This window comes from Lissotriton vulgaris, chromosome 3_1 (genome assembly GCF_964263255.1).
Source record: "Lissotriton vulgaris chromosome 3_1, aLisVul1.2, whole genome shotgun sequence".
Lineage (NCBI taxonomy): Eukaryota > Metazoa > Chordata > Amphibia > Caudata > Salamandridae > Lissotriton > Lissotriton vulgaris.
The window spans coordinates 804,258,452-804,278,204 of record NC_141689.1 but is presented as its reverse complement, the minus strand read 5'-3'; the positions used below and the strand labels follow the sequence as shown (position 1 = coordinate 804,278,204).

At 42.4% G+C, this 19,753-nt stretch overlaps 1 protein-coding gene across 1 annotated transcript in view; it reads right to left on the bottom strand.

Moving 5' to 3' along the window:
• Positions 1-1,794: 1,794 nt before the first annotated feature.
• SLC27A6 (solute carrier family 27 member 6) overlaps positions 1,795-19,753 on the bottom strand; it is a 541,371-nt gene continuing 523,412 nt past the window's right edge. The window contains exon 10 of the mRNA XM_086961119.1: positions 1,795-2,386. Within this exon, the coding sequence (XP_086817245.1) occupies positions 2,210-2,386 (177 nt within the window). The 3' untranslated portion in view covers positions 1,795-2,209. The remainder of the gene's footprint in view (positions 2,387-19,753) is intronic.

Sequence of the window (19,753 nt, the reverse complement as noted above, 5' to 3'; positions counted from 1 at the left end):
ACCTGTTCCCAATCAAAGGTTAGCACTTATTAAATGTAATTAGGCAACCCAATGTTATCCTATTAGAGTGGTAGGCCTCACAGTAGTGAAAAATGAATTTAGGAGTTGTTCAGCACCAGGACATGTAAAACCTAAAAATACATGTCCAACCTTTCAATTATAATGCTCCCCGACCATGGGCTAACTAGGGCCTACCTTAGAGGTGACTTAAATGCGTTAAACAAGGAGTTTAAGGCTTGGCAAAGGAGTTATATTGCCAAGACAAATTGACAGTTTAAAACTGCATAAAGGCTGCAAAGTCAGGCATTGAACATATTTTAAGGTGCTACTTAAGTGGGTGGCACTATAAGTGCTGCAAGCCAATTAATTCACAGTTCTTGGGTATATTACACTACAAGGGACTTGTAAGTAAATTAAATATGCCAATCAGGAGTAAGACAATCTTACCATGTTTAAAGGAGAGAACATACACACTTTATTACTGGTTACTCTTGCTAAAGTGCAGAGTCCTAAGGCCAACAAAAACAAATCTAACCAGCAATAGGAGGGTTTGAGGCAAAATGTTTGGGAGTGACTCTGCAGAGAGTGCCAGGTCCAATAGTGGTGCACTGAGGGAGAACCTCATGCATGAATCCCAGAGCTTTATATCTTCTGAATCTGATGTTCGAAATCCAAATGCCACCAGCGAATGAACGGCATTGGTCTCCAAAGTGAAGTCAGTGGACAAGGCATAACCTCCGAAACATAGGACTGTGGCTTCTGCCCCTCTTGATTATGTCACTTCGGCTCAAAGCCTAGGGGTTCAATCATTAAATGGTTCATCTACTTGAATTGAGATTATAACTGGTACTATGGTAACGCAGATTACTAAAAACTCAATACTATAAATATCAAATCAGTCCCTCTCAATAGGGTTCCCACGCTTTGGAATCCAAGGTCCCTAAATAGGCTACATTAGCATACAATGCTACAAAATATGTTGTGCCAACATTCAATCTGGCCTCAATTACCAAAGAGGTAAAGCAGTATAATGTAATAAAATTCAATAGAATGGAAAGGATCAACATAGTGATTTACAATACAAAAACGTTTGTAAACCGAACAATAAAAAAATCATAGGCTCACATAATGTCAGGAGTAAGCAGTCACAAGGGTTCTTCATAAGAAGACATATTATAGCTCAGAGTCGTTCGTCCACACAAACCTTACTGAAGCAATGTGTAGTCTAATCACGTTATTTCAATTTAAGGGAGTTGGCTTGAGGAACCCATTGCTGCTATCTACATGCTGGAATGCAAACAAACTCTCTTAAGAGGAGTGTGCATCAAGAGTTATCATTGTAAAGTCATTGTGAGGAAAGCAGACAGTGGAAGTGCATACAGCAGGAATACTGCCAATAAGAACAGCAAGGACTATGCCATCCAACCATGAGGTAGGTAAGGCCACTTTAATGTTCTGGAATTCAGGAAGTGGTTTACTGAGTATAAGCCATGAGGCTGCAGGCACCTAGGTCTCTAGCAGAGAGATTGTTGTACCCTGGTAGGGGTATTAAACAACAAAGGTTCTCCCATTACCCATCCCATTCAGGTTAAAAAGACACACATGTTCAAAAACACCTTGTGAGGAAACCCTTATATTGTCTGGCTTGAAACCATGACAAGTGAAGGCCACAAATATATATATATGCATAGAATCTCAGTAAAATGGTGCTCGGGGTGAATTAGTCCAGCATGAGCGTTCCATTTAGTTTGCCATTCACATTCAACAGTGTTAGGGAGAAAAGAACCAAAATTGTACAAAAGTATGACAACCTTGTTTAGTAATTATGAGAAGATGATTACAAACCACAACTCAAGAAATAATTAGTAATGATAATGTGTTCGGCCAGGACACCATTTTTATAAAACACAAATGCATTTACTTTACAGTGGTCCATGCCTTTTTTGAAAATACACTAGGTTTTAAATAAGAATTTTCTGTTGTACGCCACTGTATCGAGGGGTTGTTTTATTTGTTCCAGTACCTATGAATGTAGAGTTCACACAGAGGGCGCTATTCTTCTATACTCCTGCGTGGATCATCACTCAAAATGCACTTAACAGTGAGGCACAGAATTAAGAGACAAAAAATATTCTGAAACCAATTCAGCATACTTTTCACAATCTACAATGTTCCAATATTTCAATCCATTAAAGTTTTGTGCACACTGTTAAATTTTGATGTGACCAGACAGGATCCGGTCATAAATGTCTCTTGTCAATTGCACGTATGATTTCTGAGAATCATCTAAGAAATAAAGAGGATCTGCAATTACTGATGGATCGAACCCTTCTTCCACCAATCGAAATTTCTGCTGCTTGAAGGTTGCAGTGATTTCCATCTTTTCCTAAGAAGAAGAACAAGTGCAAGTGAGTGAATGTGAATTTCTTTTTCAGAAAGTATTCCAGCGCAACATCCCAGAGTGAAACTGAACATCACTACCCAAATAACAAGTGAAACAAGAACGTACACTGTGCTGTCAGACTGCACATGAAAAGTCTGCTTGTTTCATAGGATACACCACATAGAAATCAAAAATGAAATCATAAAAAAGCATATTCACGCGGAGATGCCTTCTTCCAAATTGATTCAAGCCAACTTCACGCGCAATTGGGATTTTCAGAACTTTACTTGGGTTGCATCATGCCACTCACCCAAATGAAAGTGGGTTTTCCTCACTGTGAAAATTCCATTTTAGTCAGTACAGAATAGTTCTCAAACATCACAATGTCTATTTTATATTCTTACTTTGAAATGGAAGTAGTTTCCTAGTAAAAGTTTCTCTTCATTCTTGAATATAGGGAGAGATCTGGTGGTGCAGTCATACACTTATAAACTTCCTCCTGGACGACGCAGGTGTAAACGGTTCAGAAAGAGGACAAACAAATCCCCATGTTCAAACAAGAGTGTAGGACATGGAAAGACTTGATGGAGAGCCATTTTCCAGCACCAAAAAAAGATTAATGTAAAATGCTAATATCCCATATCAAGGCGTACATTTGTGAATTTAGTGACATTTGTGGAGAATGCGTTTCTTTCTGCCACATCACCTGTGAAAATGCAGTCTTTTGATGCACTTTCCAACATTTGATGCACCAAGTTCCCTCACCCAGGAAAGCACCTATTAATATAATAAGCTCTTCCAACATTAGTTCTCCTGGCTTCCCTTTGAGCGAATCTGTTGTGCGTGGGAATGGCTCATGTTATGGCCGGGCTGAAGTGTTAAATTGAGTAGTGAAAGTTATGAGGATTGGGTGTGTTTTTATAGGAAATCAGGTGAGAGACCCACTATCACTGATAACTTATGAATCCATTGTTGTGATCGATACACCATAGTTAGGGCTGACTGGGGAAAAAAGCAGTCCTAGCAACAAGCGTTCGCACTGCAATGGGTCTCTCATTTGCCAGAGTTTAAGCTATTGGTATTGTAAATGACAATGCCTTTTATTTATATGTTTTGATAATTGACACATAATTAAAACGAACTGTCATTTACAATGCTAGTAGCTCAAACTCTTGTAAATGCGAGACCCATTTCATTTGCAAGAAGTGGGCGCCATTGTACCGGGTTGGTTGGAAAGTGATAGCGTGCATGGCGCACTGAATGTTGCAGGAAAGAATGTAATGCCTGCAGTAGGAGCAACTCATTAAAGAAAATAGTGCTTACAGACTAAATAAGACATACGGTGTTACAACAGAAGTAAAAGGGTCAGTCCTCATTAGAGGCTTCAAATTAAGACAAGGTAGTACTACGGAGGGCCAAACACGCCTATTAACGAATCAGAAGGCAGCACTTACAAAAGACAATGACACAAGCCAATGAAAAATATGGGCGGAGAGTGGGTGGAGCTTAAAGTCCATAGTCAAATACAGCATGTCTCGCAGAGCAGCGCTTGCGTTGCCCAGGCTCGACCTTAAAATGCTCAAATCACCCTGCTCACTTGATCTCCGCCACCAAGACATGGAACACCCTCCCACTGAGCCTACAACAGACCCAAGACCTACTGACCTTCAGGAGGATACTAAACACCTGGCTGTTCGATCAGTAGAACCCCCCCCCCCAGCGCCTTGAAACCTTTGCAGGTATGTAGTACGCTTAACAAATGACTGATTGATCGTAAGACATATGGCACTTGGAAATCAACCAATCAATCCATGCATCTGTCTATCCATCCTCCCTCTTAAATCACTTTCTTTCTAACTCCCCCTCCCTCTCGAAGCCTCCCCATGCTTGCAAATAATCTTGGGAAAAGTGACAAACAACCAGGAGCAACCCTGGGCTTTCAGAGTCGGACTGTCAGAACTTCAGCCCACTAGGAAAAAGGCTGGGGGAATCAAAGGCCTGTCTGGCCCTGGCCCGAGTGCCCACTGGAATTAGAATATAGAAACATATCTAGTTCAGAATCCGTCTAATCTTTTAGTGAAACAAAATACACATGACTCCTCCGAAGAAAAAAACTAAAGGATACATTATGTAGGTTAAATGTATAATTTGTTTGCATGCCTTTATGATGACTTTCTCTTCTTCAGAAAAGTTTCGAATTTAACATTTTCAGAGCTCAAAAAAACATAAAAGGCAGATTGTCTTATTTGTACATACTGTCTGCTTGATTTGTTGGAGCTCTCATTTCTCCGAGTAAGGCAACATTTTATATTAGTGGACTGATAAAGCCACGTTACTTTCGGGACAGAGTGCAAACAATAAAGTCTACTCTTTCTTTTTGGGTGTTCAGAAACACTTGCCTTAGTATAACTTGTTTTCCATGCAAAACATTTTTTGCATTTTTTTTTATTGGATCTGAATGTTACAATGTATTTTATGTACATCTAAATCCACACCACCCCTTTTTGTATATCCCTGGATTTCTATTAAAGGCATGGACTGGACCAAGAGGTTATGAGGGCAGGATCAGAGCTAACAATTGGGGGCTGGGGAAGGAAAAGTTGCATCATGGATCTAGGAGCTACTAATACACCAGACCCGGAAGCAGAGCTGACCACGGGGGTGGGCCTTACTTTCTACTCCAAGCCTTTTCTTTAGCAACATTAGAAAACTTTAAAGAGATTGAGAGAAACCCAGTATGCTGGTTAACGTATGCCTTGCAGCCTGCTTGAAGCTCCATGATGCACGTTTATAATTGATTTTGCTACATAAAAGTCAGAACAGATTTACTATATTTGTCCTTGTTGCCAATTTCTTTAGCCTAGACTTTAGCTCCATCCTTTCTGTTTCCACGCCATAACTTTATTTTATTGGATGCCTGAGTATTTCTATTTTTTTTTTTAACATTTCCAGCAGTATGAGGGATGGAACAAGAGGCAGATGCTGTGGCACATTCACCTTCCTTCTGCAAGGCTTGTCGGGGCAGCGGGCAAATCACTATTGCAGATCAGTGCCTCTGAAAAGCCAGTAGATCTCTGCCTGAGTTTGATACACGCTAGACTCATCTCTGAATTCACCAAGTCAGGAGCATGTGGGCAAAGCCCCGAGAAATTAGTAACACAATGTCCAGTTACATGCTGTTTGTTATCCTCAGAAAGCTGTGGTTTTAGAAAAAGGTTAAATACATGGTATAGGAAGCAGTCTCTGTAAACTATACCAAAGTAAGGTCTAGTGTGAACCCCAATGGTAGGCAAACGTAAAAGTGGTAGTGTGGGAGAGCAGTATGGCTTTATCAGAGAGTAGTGTTAAGCATGTATTGTACACACCCTGGAAATAAATATCACACACTCAGATCAATTGGTTTGTATGAAAATATTATTTTTGTCGTCTTATTACTAGAACCAAATCATAGGCAGAATTGTACTTTCCATGGCAATACACAATTGTCATTAACTTGGTTTTGTTACCGGTTTGTAAACTTTGGCAAATAGGCAGTCGAAATTACTTTATTGTTACTTTTATTACACAGCGAAGTATCTCTAGATACAACGCGGGTACATTTCCTAAGAGAAAGGAAAGTAATGCGTTTTGCAGTGTAATTACAGTTTTGCAGTATTACTCCCAAACAAAAATGAGGTTACGTGTTCGGGAGTAAGGCTCGGGCAGACTGGCACTTGAATCGCACCAGCAGTGGCACAAAGGTGACCTGGTGCATAGTGCAGGGACCGTACGTTCGCCGCTGCTGCGGAGTGTAGGGACCGTACGTTCGCCAACAGGCTAAGTATGGTCATGGGTCTGGGACTGCGACAATCAGGCCACCAAGTTAGTTGAACAAAAAGCCCCTGGGGTCGAGGTCAGCACTGTAGCCCAATGGTCAACAAAAGAACTACACCGCCAGTGGCACAGAGGTGGGCAGGTGTAGGATGCTGTTGTCAGGTTTCCAAGGTTTCTCAGTGGAGACCGTTGGTCTTGGTCTATGCTGCAGATTTGGTCGGGGATTCCTGGGATTCGGTTAGCGGTTGACTAGGCAAGCAGGATCTTTGGGAGTTGACGTCTTGTGACCACAAGCGTTCGCAGACAGAGTCTGTAAGATTGGTCTTCTTGGATCCCTTTGGTTAGAGTTGGTCAGGGTGTTGCCTTCATCATGGTTTAGAAGCTTGTGGATGTTTAGGGGAAACTGGAACCCAGCCTACGATGGCTAGGGGGACCTCCTTAGGTTATTGGGAGCTCAGTGGTGGGGACTCACAGAGTCAGCCTGAGTCAGAGTCGGTTGGTTTTGAGCAAGTCTGGTGCTCACAGGAGACAAATTATTTTTGGTTGAGAAGGTAGCGCAGGATCTCTGGATTTTTGAGGGCTGCTGGCAGCCGGACACACCAAGGTTCTGCTAGAGGAGTCAGAGGAGGGGACAGGTCAGAAGGGCTGAGGCCAAGTTAGTTGGTGTCCTCCTCTTCCTCTCTCAGTGCGGCTGTTTGGAAATTCTTCTTATTGTTTCTTTTTGACAACTCTGGTCTGAGGAGGAATCGTTTGGTGGTGCCCCAAAATACTAAACTTAGGGGTGTTTTAGGTAGGTACAGGTCGGGACCAAGGGGTCCCTCTCCCTTGGGGTGGGTACACCACTTATGTCACCCTCCAGTGGGATGGGGGCATAAGCCTCACTCTGGGTCCCCTCCATCTTCAAAACAGCTGAGACTGAGTGTTGTGCTTCACCTCGCCTTCCCAACCTGAGGGGTGGGGTTGGCAAAGGTGGGCACACCTCTCCTCCTAACTTGGTTTTCCTGCCGATTTTCCTGCCCAGAGTGGGGGTCAGAACTGGTGCGGGCCAGTTGCTGGGAGTTGCAAACGACTGGGGGTAGCTCACAAAGGCAGCAAGCCTTTAAAGCTTCCCCTACGTGGAACCTGCCCATCCTGGGGGAGGAGCTTGACACCTCGTCCCTGGATGTGCTTTGTTTCAGGACCACGAGAGCAGCAGGCTCTCAACCCAGGGATCCAGAAACATGTCTGGTGGAGCCAGCTGGCAAGCAGTCACTCAGCCAGGACACAAGATGTAGGTCGTTGTTCAGCGGGCCTCTCTAAGATGCCCTCTAAGCGCATTTCTCAATAAATCCTACACTGGTATCAGTGTGGGTTTAATGTGCTGAGACGTTTGGTACCAAACTTCCCAGTTTTCAGTAAAGCCATTATGGTGCTGTGGGGTTAGGAATGACAAACTCCCATACCATATACTCTTTATGGCAGTACTGCACTTACAATGTCTAAGAATTGACTTAGCCACTGTAGGGGTTCAGGGCTCATGTACCTGTAATCTCACCAAGAGTATAGTGCACCCAGCTATAGAAGCGGCTTACCTATGCCAGGGCAGTGGGTTGTAGGCATCGCACACAGGGATGCGTGTCATTTTGACGCTTCACTTTGTTCTGCACAAAAACACTTAGCCTGCAATTGCAGTGTGTGTAAAAGGTACAAGGTCTCTAAGGGTGGCACAAACAGTGCTGCAGCCCTTAGGGACTTTCCCTGGTCACAGTGCCTTTGGTACCCCTGTACATTTTACAAGGACTTACATGTGGCCAGAGAGTTGCCAATTGGGTTTTGCAAAATCACAGTTTAGGGAAAGAACAACGGCCTGGGTACCTGGTTGGCAGGAACCCAGGGCACCTTTTAATCAAAGTACATCAACATTTAGGTCAAAAGTTGGGGGGGGGAAGCAACCATGCAAAAATGGGCACTTTCCTACACATGGTAGGTCAGTGCCTTTGGAACAGCAAAAGATTTGTGTCACAGTCACAAAACTCATAGGTGTCATGGAAAGATGGGCAATCAGAGCCAGTTAAACATGCATGGACTTAATTTGGGAGTAGTCAGTGTGAGGAGTTGGCCTGTCGTATGCTGTCCACTATTCTAGTGGGCACCTTGCACCAGTCCAAACGACCCTTATTGATGGTAGGTTTAAAGGGTGTAGAGCGGGAATATCGCTGGGAAAATATCGACTTACCTTAATATCGCCGCAGAAATATCTACAAGAAGAAATATCGATGTCAAAAATATAGTTTGACCAGAATATCGACAGACAGGTAAGTAATATCGATAACAGTAATATAGCTGTAATAAATATTGTTTACAAAAACATAGTTTACAAAAATATCGTTTTTTTAATAATTATAAGTAATTTAGGGTTTTTAATGAGTATTGTTTGTGAAAATAGTATATTTTGCAGCATTTTATTAGTTAATAATGTGTTTTATGTTGAATTTAGTGTTATTTGTTCCGTAGCGGGTTGTGGGTTTATAGGGGAATAGGGTGGAAGTAATTTAAATATAATAAAATAATTGATTATTAATGTGTTAATTTAATATAAATAGTTATTAGTTAATTAATTTCAATTAGTTAATTGATGATTAATTATGTCAATTAATTATGTTAAGTGTTTATTTAATTTTAGGTGTGTGTACTGGAATTTTTAAGTGAAAATGTAGTGAAGTAATTACATTTTAATTGAATAATTAAATAATTAATGATTAATTATAATTAAATACTTTTTTTTAAGCGAGTAAATACATTTTAGTTTGTGTTGTGGTGTTTATAAGTGTATATGGTGTGAAAGCTGTCAATTAATTAATGTAATTAATTTGAAAATACAATACTAATTAATTAGTAAATATTAAATGTAATTGAGTAATTAATTTTAGGTGTGTAGGTGTTTGTTAATAATAATATATTTTAATGTATATATTAAATAAGTTTATAATCTACATTAAATTTAATAGTAAATTTGACAGATGGTTTATTATTTTTTTTGAGTTCCTGCGCTTTCCCCACTGTTGTACTCACTGGAGAGGAAATAGTAATTTTTACCCCTACGCTATCCAACGTTTTCCCCACTGTTGCACCCACTGGAGTGGAAATAGTAATTTTTACCCCTACGCTATCCAACGCCTTCCCTACTGTTGCACCCGCTGGAGTGGGAATAGTAATTTTTACCCCTACGCTATCCAACGTTTTCCCCACTGTTGCACCAGCTGGAGTGGGAATAGTAATTTTTACCCCTACGATATCCAACGCTTTCCCTACTGTTGCACCCTCTGGAGTGGGAATAGTAATTTTTATCCCTACGCTATCCAGCGCTTTCCCTACAGTTTCACCCTCTGGAGTGGGAATAGTACTTTTTACCCCTACGCTATCCAACGCTTTCCCTACTGTTGCACCCTTTGGAGTGGAAATAGTAATTTTTACCCCTACGCTATCCAACGCTTTCCCTACTGTTGCACCCTCTGGAGTGGGAATAGTAATTTTTATCCCTACGCTATCCAGCGCTTTCCCTACTGTTGCACCCTCTGGAGTGGGAATAGTAATTTTTACCCATACGCTATCCAACGCTTTCCCTACTGTTGCACCCTTTGGAGTGGGAATACTAATTTTTACCCCTACGCTATCCAACGCTTTCCCTACTGTTGCACCCTTTGGAGTGGGAATAGTAGTTTTTACCCCTATGCTATCCAGCGCTTTCCCTACTGTTGCACCCTCTGGAGTGGGAATAGTAATTTTTACACCTACGCTATCCAACGCTTTCCCTACTGTGGCACCCTTTGGAGTGGGAATAGTAATTTTTACCCCTACGCTATTCAACGCTTTCCCTACTGTTGCACCCTCTGGAGTGGGATTAGTAATTTTTATCCCTACGCTATCCAGCGCTTTCCCTACTGTTGCACCCTCTGGAGTGGGAATAGTAATTTTTACCCCTACGCTATCCAGCGCTTTCCCTACTGTTGCACCCTTTGGAGTGGGAATAGTAATTTTTACCCCTACGCTATCCAATGCTTTCCCTACTGTTGCACCCTTTGGAGTGGGAATAGTAATTTTTACCCCTTCGCTATCAAATGTTTCAAGTAATAATATTTTTTATATATTAAATAAATGTATATATTATTGTTGTTATTTAATTTTATGTGTTAAATATATGTATATGTACACATTTATTAAGTTTATAATGAAAAAGTTTAGTTAATTTGTTATAAATAATTAAAATATAAAAGTAATGTAATGTATTTTGTTAATAGTACTTATATTTTATAATTATTTAATGTAATTTTAATTAATTTAAAAAGTCGATATTTTTTACATCTATATTTATTACATCAATATTTTTGAGTAGATATTTATGTACTTACCTGTTTAGGTATAGGGTGTCGATATTTTTGTCAACTATATTTTTGTAATCGATATTTAAACACCCTACCGGTTTAAAGACAATCATTATAGAAAGCTATCCTAGTGGTAGCTGTGGAGAGCAGCCTTCAGGTTAAGTCTTGAAGGAATGTAAAGCAGCTTGTTTTACCAGTCTATAATCTCATGAATGACCAAATGAAAGGAGAACCACACCAGGTATATATAAAATATATATATGTATTTATTCTAAACGCACTCCTCTAGTCTCTTTATGAGGCTAGAGGCAAAAGTACACAAGTTAAACTTAAGTAGCACACAGTAAATTAGCACAGTATACATTTTGCCCTAGGGGCCTCACAAACCATATACTAAGAAAATAGTATAAGTACCGCTGTGAACATAGAGACAAGGCCTAGAGCCTGCAGAACCACTCTGGCAACCAGGAACCACTCAAGGTAGGGATGCAAGTGACCCACGGGGGACACGTGCAGTGTCTAAAAACAGCCGCAAATCACCGTTGACTTCTATGGAGAAAGTTGCGATTAGATTTTTAAGGATTAAGGTCACTTAGGAGTGGACTAGGAACAAACCCCTTCAGTACTGGACAGTTCGAGAGTCCAGACCCACTGGAGCACCGAAGTACTCGTGTTACCTCACCCAGGAAAGCCGGGTGCATAGGTGTCTTTTCGTGTCGGGTTTCGTCATTGGTTTCCTATGGAGAGCTGCAAAGAAGTGCTGCAGGCGACCAGATGAAGTGTCCGGATGGATCCAAGAGTGGATCAAAGATCTGAAGAACCTGAAAGCAGAGGGGACAGAGTCTGGGTCACTTGCCAGTGACCAGGGAGGCAGTAAGAAGATGCCCACCGATGTCAGGTGATTTTAAGGTGCAGGAGGTGAAGCTGGACTCTTCAGCCAAGAGGACTAGGAGGCGTCGATGACAACCAGGAACTGGATTTGAGCTGTCCCACGTCTGATGTCGAGTGCTGCAGCGTCGGTATCCGGATTGGACCCAACAAGCCTTGGCAACAGCAACCCATGCAGAATGCAAAGATTGGCTTCGGAGCATACCAGCCAGGTCTGAGGGACTCACCCTTTGGAGGGAAGTCAGGGCATGTCTGGAGCAACCAGGAAAGCCCAAGAAACAAAAGTTACCTTCATGAAGACCCACAAGTCGACGGACCAGGGATCGCTCTGGGGCCTCGAGCAGAAATGCTAGAAGCGGGCCCACGGAACACTCGTGGACTGTAGGCCCACAATCTTCGGTGCAGATAGTAGTCAGGGCTTGGACTACAAGTAGCCCACTGCACAACTTCAGGAAAGCTCGGTAAGTAGATGCACTTGCAAATGTCTCGTGTCCAGGAGTTCCGGTCCCACGTCTCTTGTGACGGCTGCGGGTTTCAGCTTTTCTGTGATCTCGTGTCGGCCTCAGAGATGTCTGGAAGTCTGTGTCCTGTGTCGCAGATTCTTCGGGATCAGACCGGCAAGATGCTTTTTGGTAACTGTTTGAACGGGGGGGGGTGTCACTCCTTGACCCCAAGGGAGATCCTTCCGTCTTCTAGTCGAAATAGAATGTCTAAGTTCCAGGATATATGTTGTAGAGTTTCGTCCAGGGTAATCTAAAGTCCTAGGGACTGGGTTCCTATACTTATACTAAGTTTCTGAGATGGACTAACTCCAAGGTCTCACCTATGGGAGGACCTTGGAAGGGGGTGGTAACACCCCTCCCCCTTTGTCCAGTTTCGCGCCAGAGCTGGGGCTGAGTGCACAGGGACACCTAGTGTGTCCCATTCACTGAATGCACCCACCCGGCCCCAATACACCAAAGCCTGTCCGGGGAGGTGGTTACACCTCCCTGGACAGGAAACCTATTGTAAAGGCCTCCCCTGCCGGAGTTCCGTCCAGCAGCAGGAGGTCAGACTCATGTCTGTGGCAGCAGCATCCATTTTGTGATGCTGGGGCTCTTTAAATCTATTACCGGGTAAGAAAGTGTGCACGTCTTCTCCCTCTAGAAGGGTGGAATTCTACCCCCGCCGCCCCTCTAGAAGGGTGGAATTCTACCCCCGCCACCAGAACTGGCAGGGGTGGGGTAGGATTCCAAAGTGTTTGACACCAAACACAACATGTTTTGATGCAGCCATTCCAAAGTTAGCATTTACCGCAAGGTTATAATGGACTTAAGAGTATATGGTATGGCAGTATCACAGAACAGCTATAAGGAAAGGAGTCCAAAAGCTGCAGAGGCGCTCAGCTAATGCTTGGGCACCCTCTCACACAAAATCAAGCACTCTGCCTTCAGGATTGTCAAGGCCTGCCATAGGAGTGACTTATAGGTTTATATGTGTGTATATACAGGTAGATATAGGTATACCATATCTAAGTAAGGCGTACAAGTACCACCTTACAGAGGCTGCAGTAGCAGACCTGTGGTTTTTGGAATGCTTCCCAGGGGTCGCATAATACATGCTTCAGCCCCTGGTAGGCCTCTGGGGTACCTATGTCCTTGGTACCTAAGGTACCATATACTAGGGACTCACAAGGGTAACCCAGTAACCAATCTGGAGTGTACCTAATGTACATGCAATCAATTTAGAGAGGAAGCAGCTAGGTTGGGGTCCTGGTTATCAGGGCCCCAGCCAGACTAAAGTTGATAAATCCGTGAAACACAGCAAAAAGTGGGGGTAACCATAGTAAGCAGATCCTACTCTCCTGCAGTCAGGGGTTGCAGCTCCGACCTATAGCTTGCTACCTGCTACTCCTGGTATTTCCTTCGTGACCCCTGGCCTCAGAGGAGGCAAGCTCAATGTGGTCAGCAGAGTTAGCCAAGGTCAGCCACCGTTAATTAATAAAGGCTGATGATGCTGGGGTAAAATTGGTCACACATAAATCCACTATGTACGAAGCTAAAGGGCGAGGAGCTGTTCACTTTTACTTGTATGTCAGGGGCCACTAGACCTCTAAAAGGCTCGTAGTACAGCCCAGTGTATTTGAAGTTGCTCCCTCAAGAAGCCTAGGTTTGTCTGGACTCAATCACGTGAAATCAAGGTCTCTAGGCCATTGGGTTTGGAGCAATGTCAGTACCATGATACCCTAGACATCACTAAGCTTAGAGGTCAAGGGATGGAAGTCTGGCATTTGTGAATCTGTGGTACCTGTTCAAGTCACCTCTCAACGTGTATTGAACACTTGCAACCACATATTATCTTTTTGCTTTCTGTATTGAAATTACCTTTGAGTAATGCAATCTTTAGACCGTAGATGCTGCTGTTGGGTCCTAAAAAATGCTGACCAATAACAGTGTCATTCTCTGTTCCACTGAGTCTCTGCTGGAAATTAATTGGCTTAAGCAGTGTTTGGTTGTCAACATAATGTGCCCTCCCTAAGCATTTCATACATATGATTGAGTATACCGCAATCATTGAGGCACAGATAAACCTTTTGCTTAGTTTAAAGGTTTTACCTGTATCTCTATAGTATCAGAACGGGGAACATGCTGGAAGGTTAGACATTTATTGTTTTTAACATTAGTCAAAGTAATTTCACAGTGGATCAGTGTCTTCATGGTAAAGTCACAAAAAGTACAACTGTCATATTTGGATGTGACGGCAATCTGAATGTGCCGTCTGTCACTCCATTTATCACTAGAGTCGATACGTCTGATCTAGCTGACCAGGCCAATGTACCATTCCTCCCTCACAGCTCCATATACATTCCTTTTAAAGCTGTGTACTCTGTCCCAGAGGGAAGCTTTTCCCTGATAGAATTGTTAATCGCCTGTCCCCTCCAAGTATCGGAGTATCTATACTCCATGCTAGATCCTCAAAACAAGCCTTATGTGCAATTGTCACACTAACAGTGCCTGGCTCTTTGCAACTACAAATGGGTCCATTTGTGCCAAGAAGATCTTGCCGGCCACGCAGGCTGTCAACACAAGGTTCAGGTGGACCCGACTCTTATACCACAGTGATCGCCAGTGATGACTGCATGAAAAATGCGGAAGACCTGGTGAATATGTGTCCTCTAATGACACCTCGATTTTATGTGAATCCACAAGCAGGCAACTCCTTATTCCCTTGAGATTAGCACATCACCTGTTCCAGAGATTGCGTTAAAAAATTGAATATTCAGGAAAGAAGAGTCATTAATAGTGTGACCATTAGAAATTACATATTTAAAACCCGTTTTAGGAGGTGTTCTGTGGGAAGTAGCACTTGGAAATCCAACCCAAGAATTCAGGCGCTACTAGCACTAAGATATAATGGAGCATTTAGCACCATTCTAATTTGAGAAGTGATGTAATACAATTTTTGTAATCCCTGAAATAGCGGACTAGTGCGCCGAGAAACTTATTGGCTTATGGGTTGTTCAGGATAAAGTTAGCTACGGATGGAGCTATCTAGATTTGTAGTCTGATGAACAATTTGCAGTGTAATAGATCATTTTGTTATTTGTGTATCTTCATTTGAGATCCGGATATATTTTCTTAATTAATTGGAAAATGACTGATAATAAATGACAATATAAACCCAGGTATACTAGTCATCATTTATGTTATTTATCGCCCGACAAAACACTGATACAAAAACACTATTGCTGCTGTTTTAACTCCCCAACATAATATGTAAAGGAAACATCACAATACCAACAGACAAATATAAGAAGGGCTCTAGGGACGACCCCGCCAACTACCGCCCTATTAGCGTAATAGATTCCACGCAAAAAGTTATAGGGAAGGCAGTATTAGGCAGAATCCTCCAGTGGGCCGAAGACAACAAAATTCTGTCCGACTTACAGGCAGGTTTCCGCTCTGGAACGGGAACAATTGAGCAAGTCTTCCGACTACATTTGCTGTACTGGAAGACAGTTGTTCTGGGCGGAGGCAGTCTTTACTTGGCCTTTATAGACCTGAAGACTGCCTTCGATCTAGTGCCGAGGCAGAGTTTATGGGGGGTTCTGCAGGATTTGGGTATGCCTCCATATATTCTGAGCATACTTATCAAGCTCCATGAGGGAAACTTTGCCCAGGTGAGGTGGGGTAGTCAGGGTCAAAAAACATCTAGAATAGCTGTGAGTAGGGGCGTCCGTCAGGGTTGCGTGTTAGCCCCCACTCTATTTTCACTCTATGTTAATGGAGTGGTGGAGCATCTTCTACGAATATCTGCAGATGCACCCTCCCTGGCGGGCAAACGCATCCCTACCCTGCTATTTGCGGACGACACCCTCCTCATATCGAAGTCCCCAGTAGGCTTGCAGAAGCTACTCGATAGTTTATATGTTCTGCACACTTAGGGGTCTGGTAATTAATACCGGCCAAACTAAATATCTAGTATTAAATCCGGCAAAAAAAATGGGAATTCCGCCAAACTTGAATGGGGCACAGCTAGATAGAGTGACAGAATTTGATTACTTGGGCATCAGACTCTGACCGAATGCACTGGGGCCCTCACATTAATAAAATGGTCCTCTCGCTCAAAAGGGTAACAGGCACACTCTTAAAACAACAGTGCAGTTCTACAATAAAACCTATTTCCCCCATTGTAGAGATCTACAACGCAAGAGCAGTTAGTGGGTCCCTGTGTGGCAGAATTATGGGGTGCCTGTAATATTGACCAGCTTACCCAGTCAGAGAATAAATTCTTTAGGTCATTGTTGTCCCTTCCCCAAAGTACACCTACGATTCCGATATTGTATGATCTGGGGAATCGCCCAATAAAGGATCAGGCCCAGTTCCGTCCACTGTTATTGTGGTCACGATTATGGCGAGTACCGGAACTCGCTCATTATGCGGAAGGGCTAACGGAAATTCTGTCTATGTCTGGTTGGACAAAAATAAGTTGGCTGCGAAATGTAAAATCCCTACTTGTTGAGCTTGGGTTGGGGGAGGCATGGTCAACTAGATCTGCTGTGCCAAAATCCCAATTGAAGCAGATTTATTGGAGCTGGGTGTACAATAAAAAATACTCAAACCCTAAAAATGGTAGGATTGTTTCTAACTATCTTCTTTTAAAGGATGTACCCTTGTTAGAGCCCTATTTGGATTTTATTACAAAACCGCGTGATCGCATGCTGTTCTTTAGATTTAGGATTGGTACCCTTCATCTTGGCGAGTTTACAGCACGCTGGAGCGTGTCCTCAAGTTTCTCTAGCTCGTGTCCATTCTGTCCGCTGACCTTGGAAACAGTGCCTCATATCTTATTTGAGTGCACTGCTTATAAACTTCCGAGATCCAGGTGGCTAAAACCAGTGTGCAGGAATATGGGTACTAGGTCTCATTCGATGGCCTTGCGAATACTCATGTCAGATACTCGGCTAGTATATGTTTGTGCTATCTCTAAGTTTCTTAGCTGGGCATGGATCATTAGAACAAGAAGGCTTAAAAATAAATAATTATAATGTTTAATCTGTTCTTAACCCTAATGTGTTATCAAATTTTTTATTGATCGATGGTATATTGTGTATGACCATCCTCCTTGTTTTATCTTGTGGAATATGTAATGTAAAATTGTTTTTATTGTGATGCTTTTTAACCACATCGCTGCTGTGGTTATTTTTCCCCTGTGCTTGAAATTGCCATTTTGTTGGTGTCATGACGAGCTCAGCTCGTCATCAGCACAGCTCCACTGTGCCTCATGACGAGCTGAGCTCGTCATGAGCATGGAAGGGGTTAAGATAAAATTTTATCGAAATAAAGCCTTATACAACAACAGACAAATATGCAGCAACAGTCGTATTGACCCATTCGTTTCCACTATTTAGTGCTTTTACCCTCAGGTAGTTGATGCAGTGATTTACATTTATTAACATCCTTACCTACTGCACATTTACTACATGGGGAAGTGTTCAATATGGGCATGAAATTGCATCAAAGAAATACACCACATTGTTTAAACTGAACATACAGAGTAATTTCTATTGATATTTTATTTTGTTATTGGAATTCCTGAGTCCTCTTAATAAGGACCTTGGGCTTTGAAGCATCGAGGGTTTTTACCCATTCTGTGTTTATGGGAAATAAAACCATTAGTATATAAAGACCTTAGTGTCAAGCTATGCAGTCCCAATTTACAGTGAATGAATGTGTCTGTATTATTTTCTTCATTGCTTTTGCTTACACTGGTACAGCCAGTTCATTTTCACACTTACCAAATGGATTTCGCTCACTGCTCTAACAAGGAGTGGGTAGTTCTAACAGAGTTAAGGCCCACTTGCTCATTCTCAAAATAAATACAGCAGGCCCAACTAGTTGGAAAACCCGTAGGTCGTGGAATTCAGTTAGAAGCTATTGGGGAATGGTAGACGCCCATGGCATGGAACAAATGAGTCAACCTCAGGCCACAGACTGGATTATTATTATTATTATTATGTTTCTTATATAGCGCCTGAATCGACCCCCGAAGGAGTATCTCCGCGCTTGCCTTGGGAACCCGTCCTGGCTTCTCCCTGTGAGATAGCCCCTACAGGGCATCCCCATGGTGAAAGCCAGGCATCCCGCCGCGGGGGGGGGGCGTTGTGGAGATTAAGCAAGCTTAATGCCCAGAGTTGCATAGTGTGAACCCATGATTAGGTCAGGCACCGAAGCGAGAATTATCGAGTCCATGGAAATTTGAGCTCAAGACCCTGAAATCCTTAAAATTTATGTTATCTAAGAAGTCCAAAAGCATTCCTTTGGGGGTTAGCGGTAATGCCGACAGAATTGGGTTTCAGGGTCACTTATGACTAGCACTTTTCATTTAGATGTCAGCATTCACTCCATTACCACACATTGTGGGCTAACCATCCAATTTAACGTTTACCTCCTATTGTAAGTGATAGACACAAAGTGCATCTATCTTTGGAATTGGAGCTATTACTTTCTAGCCTAAAGTTGGAGGTAAGAAAGTGGAGAAAGATGCAACAAGTAACAATAACAGCATTATGATGTATAACTCCACTTTACATTAAAAAATGTAAATCTGAAGGTAAAGCATAATGCATTAAATAATTACTGGTGATTACATTAATCATAGTTCTACTCCCTTGCTTTAACTCCTTACATGTAGAGGCAAAAGCACCCCATGATGTAGCAAACAAACGAGGGAGGGACGAGGTGGTAATGCCAAATGGAAAAGTAATAGCTTCCTCCGAGTATGAGCTTCTGAGTTTGCTCTAACGCCTACTATTAACGTTCAAAAAAATATCAGAAATTGCCTCCTGTTACACTGCTACACTTGGAGCAAACTTCAGACTTTCCCTAAACTCACTAGGAAATCCAGAAGTATTGGGACAATTGTCACTACTTTCTATGAATACCTACCTGCTTAACCCCTTCGATGCTGATGACGAGCTCAGCTCGTCATCAGCCACGGGTGGCGTGTGCTGATGACGAGCTCAGCTCGTCATGTAACGCGGTAATTTGAATTGTGCAGCACAGCGCAAAAATCACCGCAGCAGCGATGCGGTTAACTAGACTTCACTCAGATTTTACAAGTGTACATTTCCGAATGGGAATATGTATTAAATATATGTATTTAAACTTGTTCGTTTATTTTCCACACCAACCTACTTTTTTGTTGTTGGTGGTAATCGGATGCCAGTGTTCTTCTGATTTCCTGCCATGAAAAATAGATTCACGGCTGCCCATATCAAGAGTAAATATCCAGCTATTTTCAGTCCGGAAAACCATAGCCACATGTTGCATGACAAACCACACACAAACGTGTGTGAGTGTTAACCTCTTCCGAAGGTTCTTACACCTTGGATCACTCTGTTGTACCCTGCACACAGAGACACTGGGAGTCTTGTAGAATTAAACAGTCTCTTCTTTATTGGTTCCAGTTCAGGGTAGTATCAATCTCCGTTCAACCATGTACCAGTTCCTACATATCCTACACCAGCCCCACCAGGAGCAGCCTGCCTAGCTGCTCAGCCCATCTTCAACTGTTGCCACTCATCCACACAGGCACCCAGGCACTCCATTTATCACAGTCACACCAACATTCCATTATCATCTCTCACTCTGGCTGAGCAGATAGGAGGACCTAGGCTGATTACAAATATATATAATATAATTTATATAAATGTAATACTCAGGATGTAACACACTCATTCCATATAAGAACGCCATATTGGAGTGAACGCCACACATGAATAAATTTAATAAATGGTCCAAATTCACGTTTAGTGAATCACAAACAA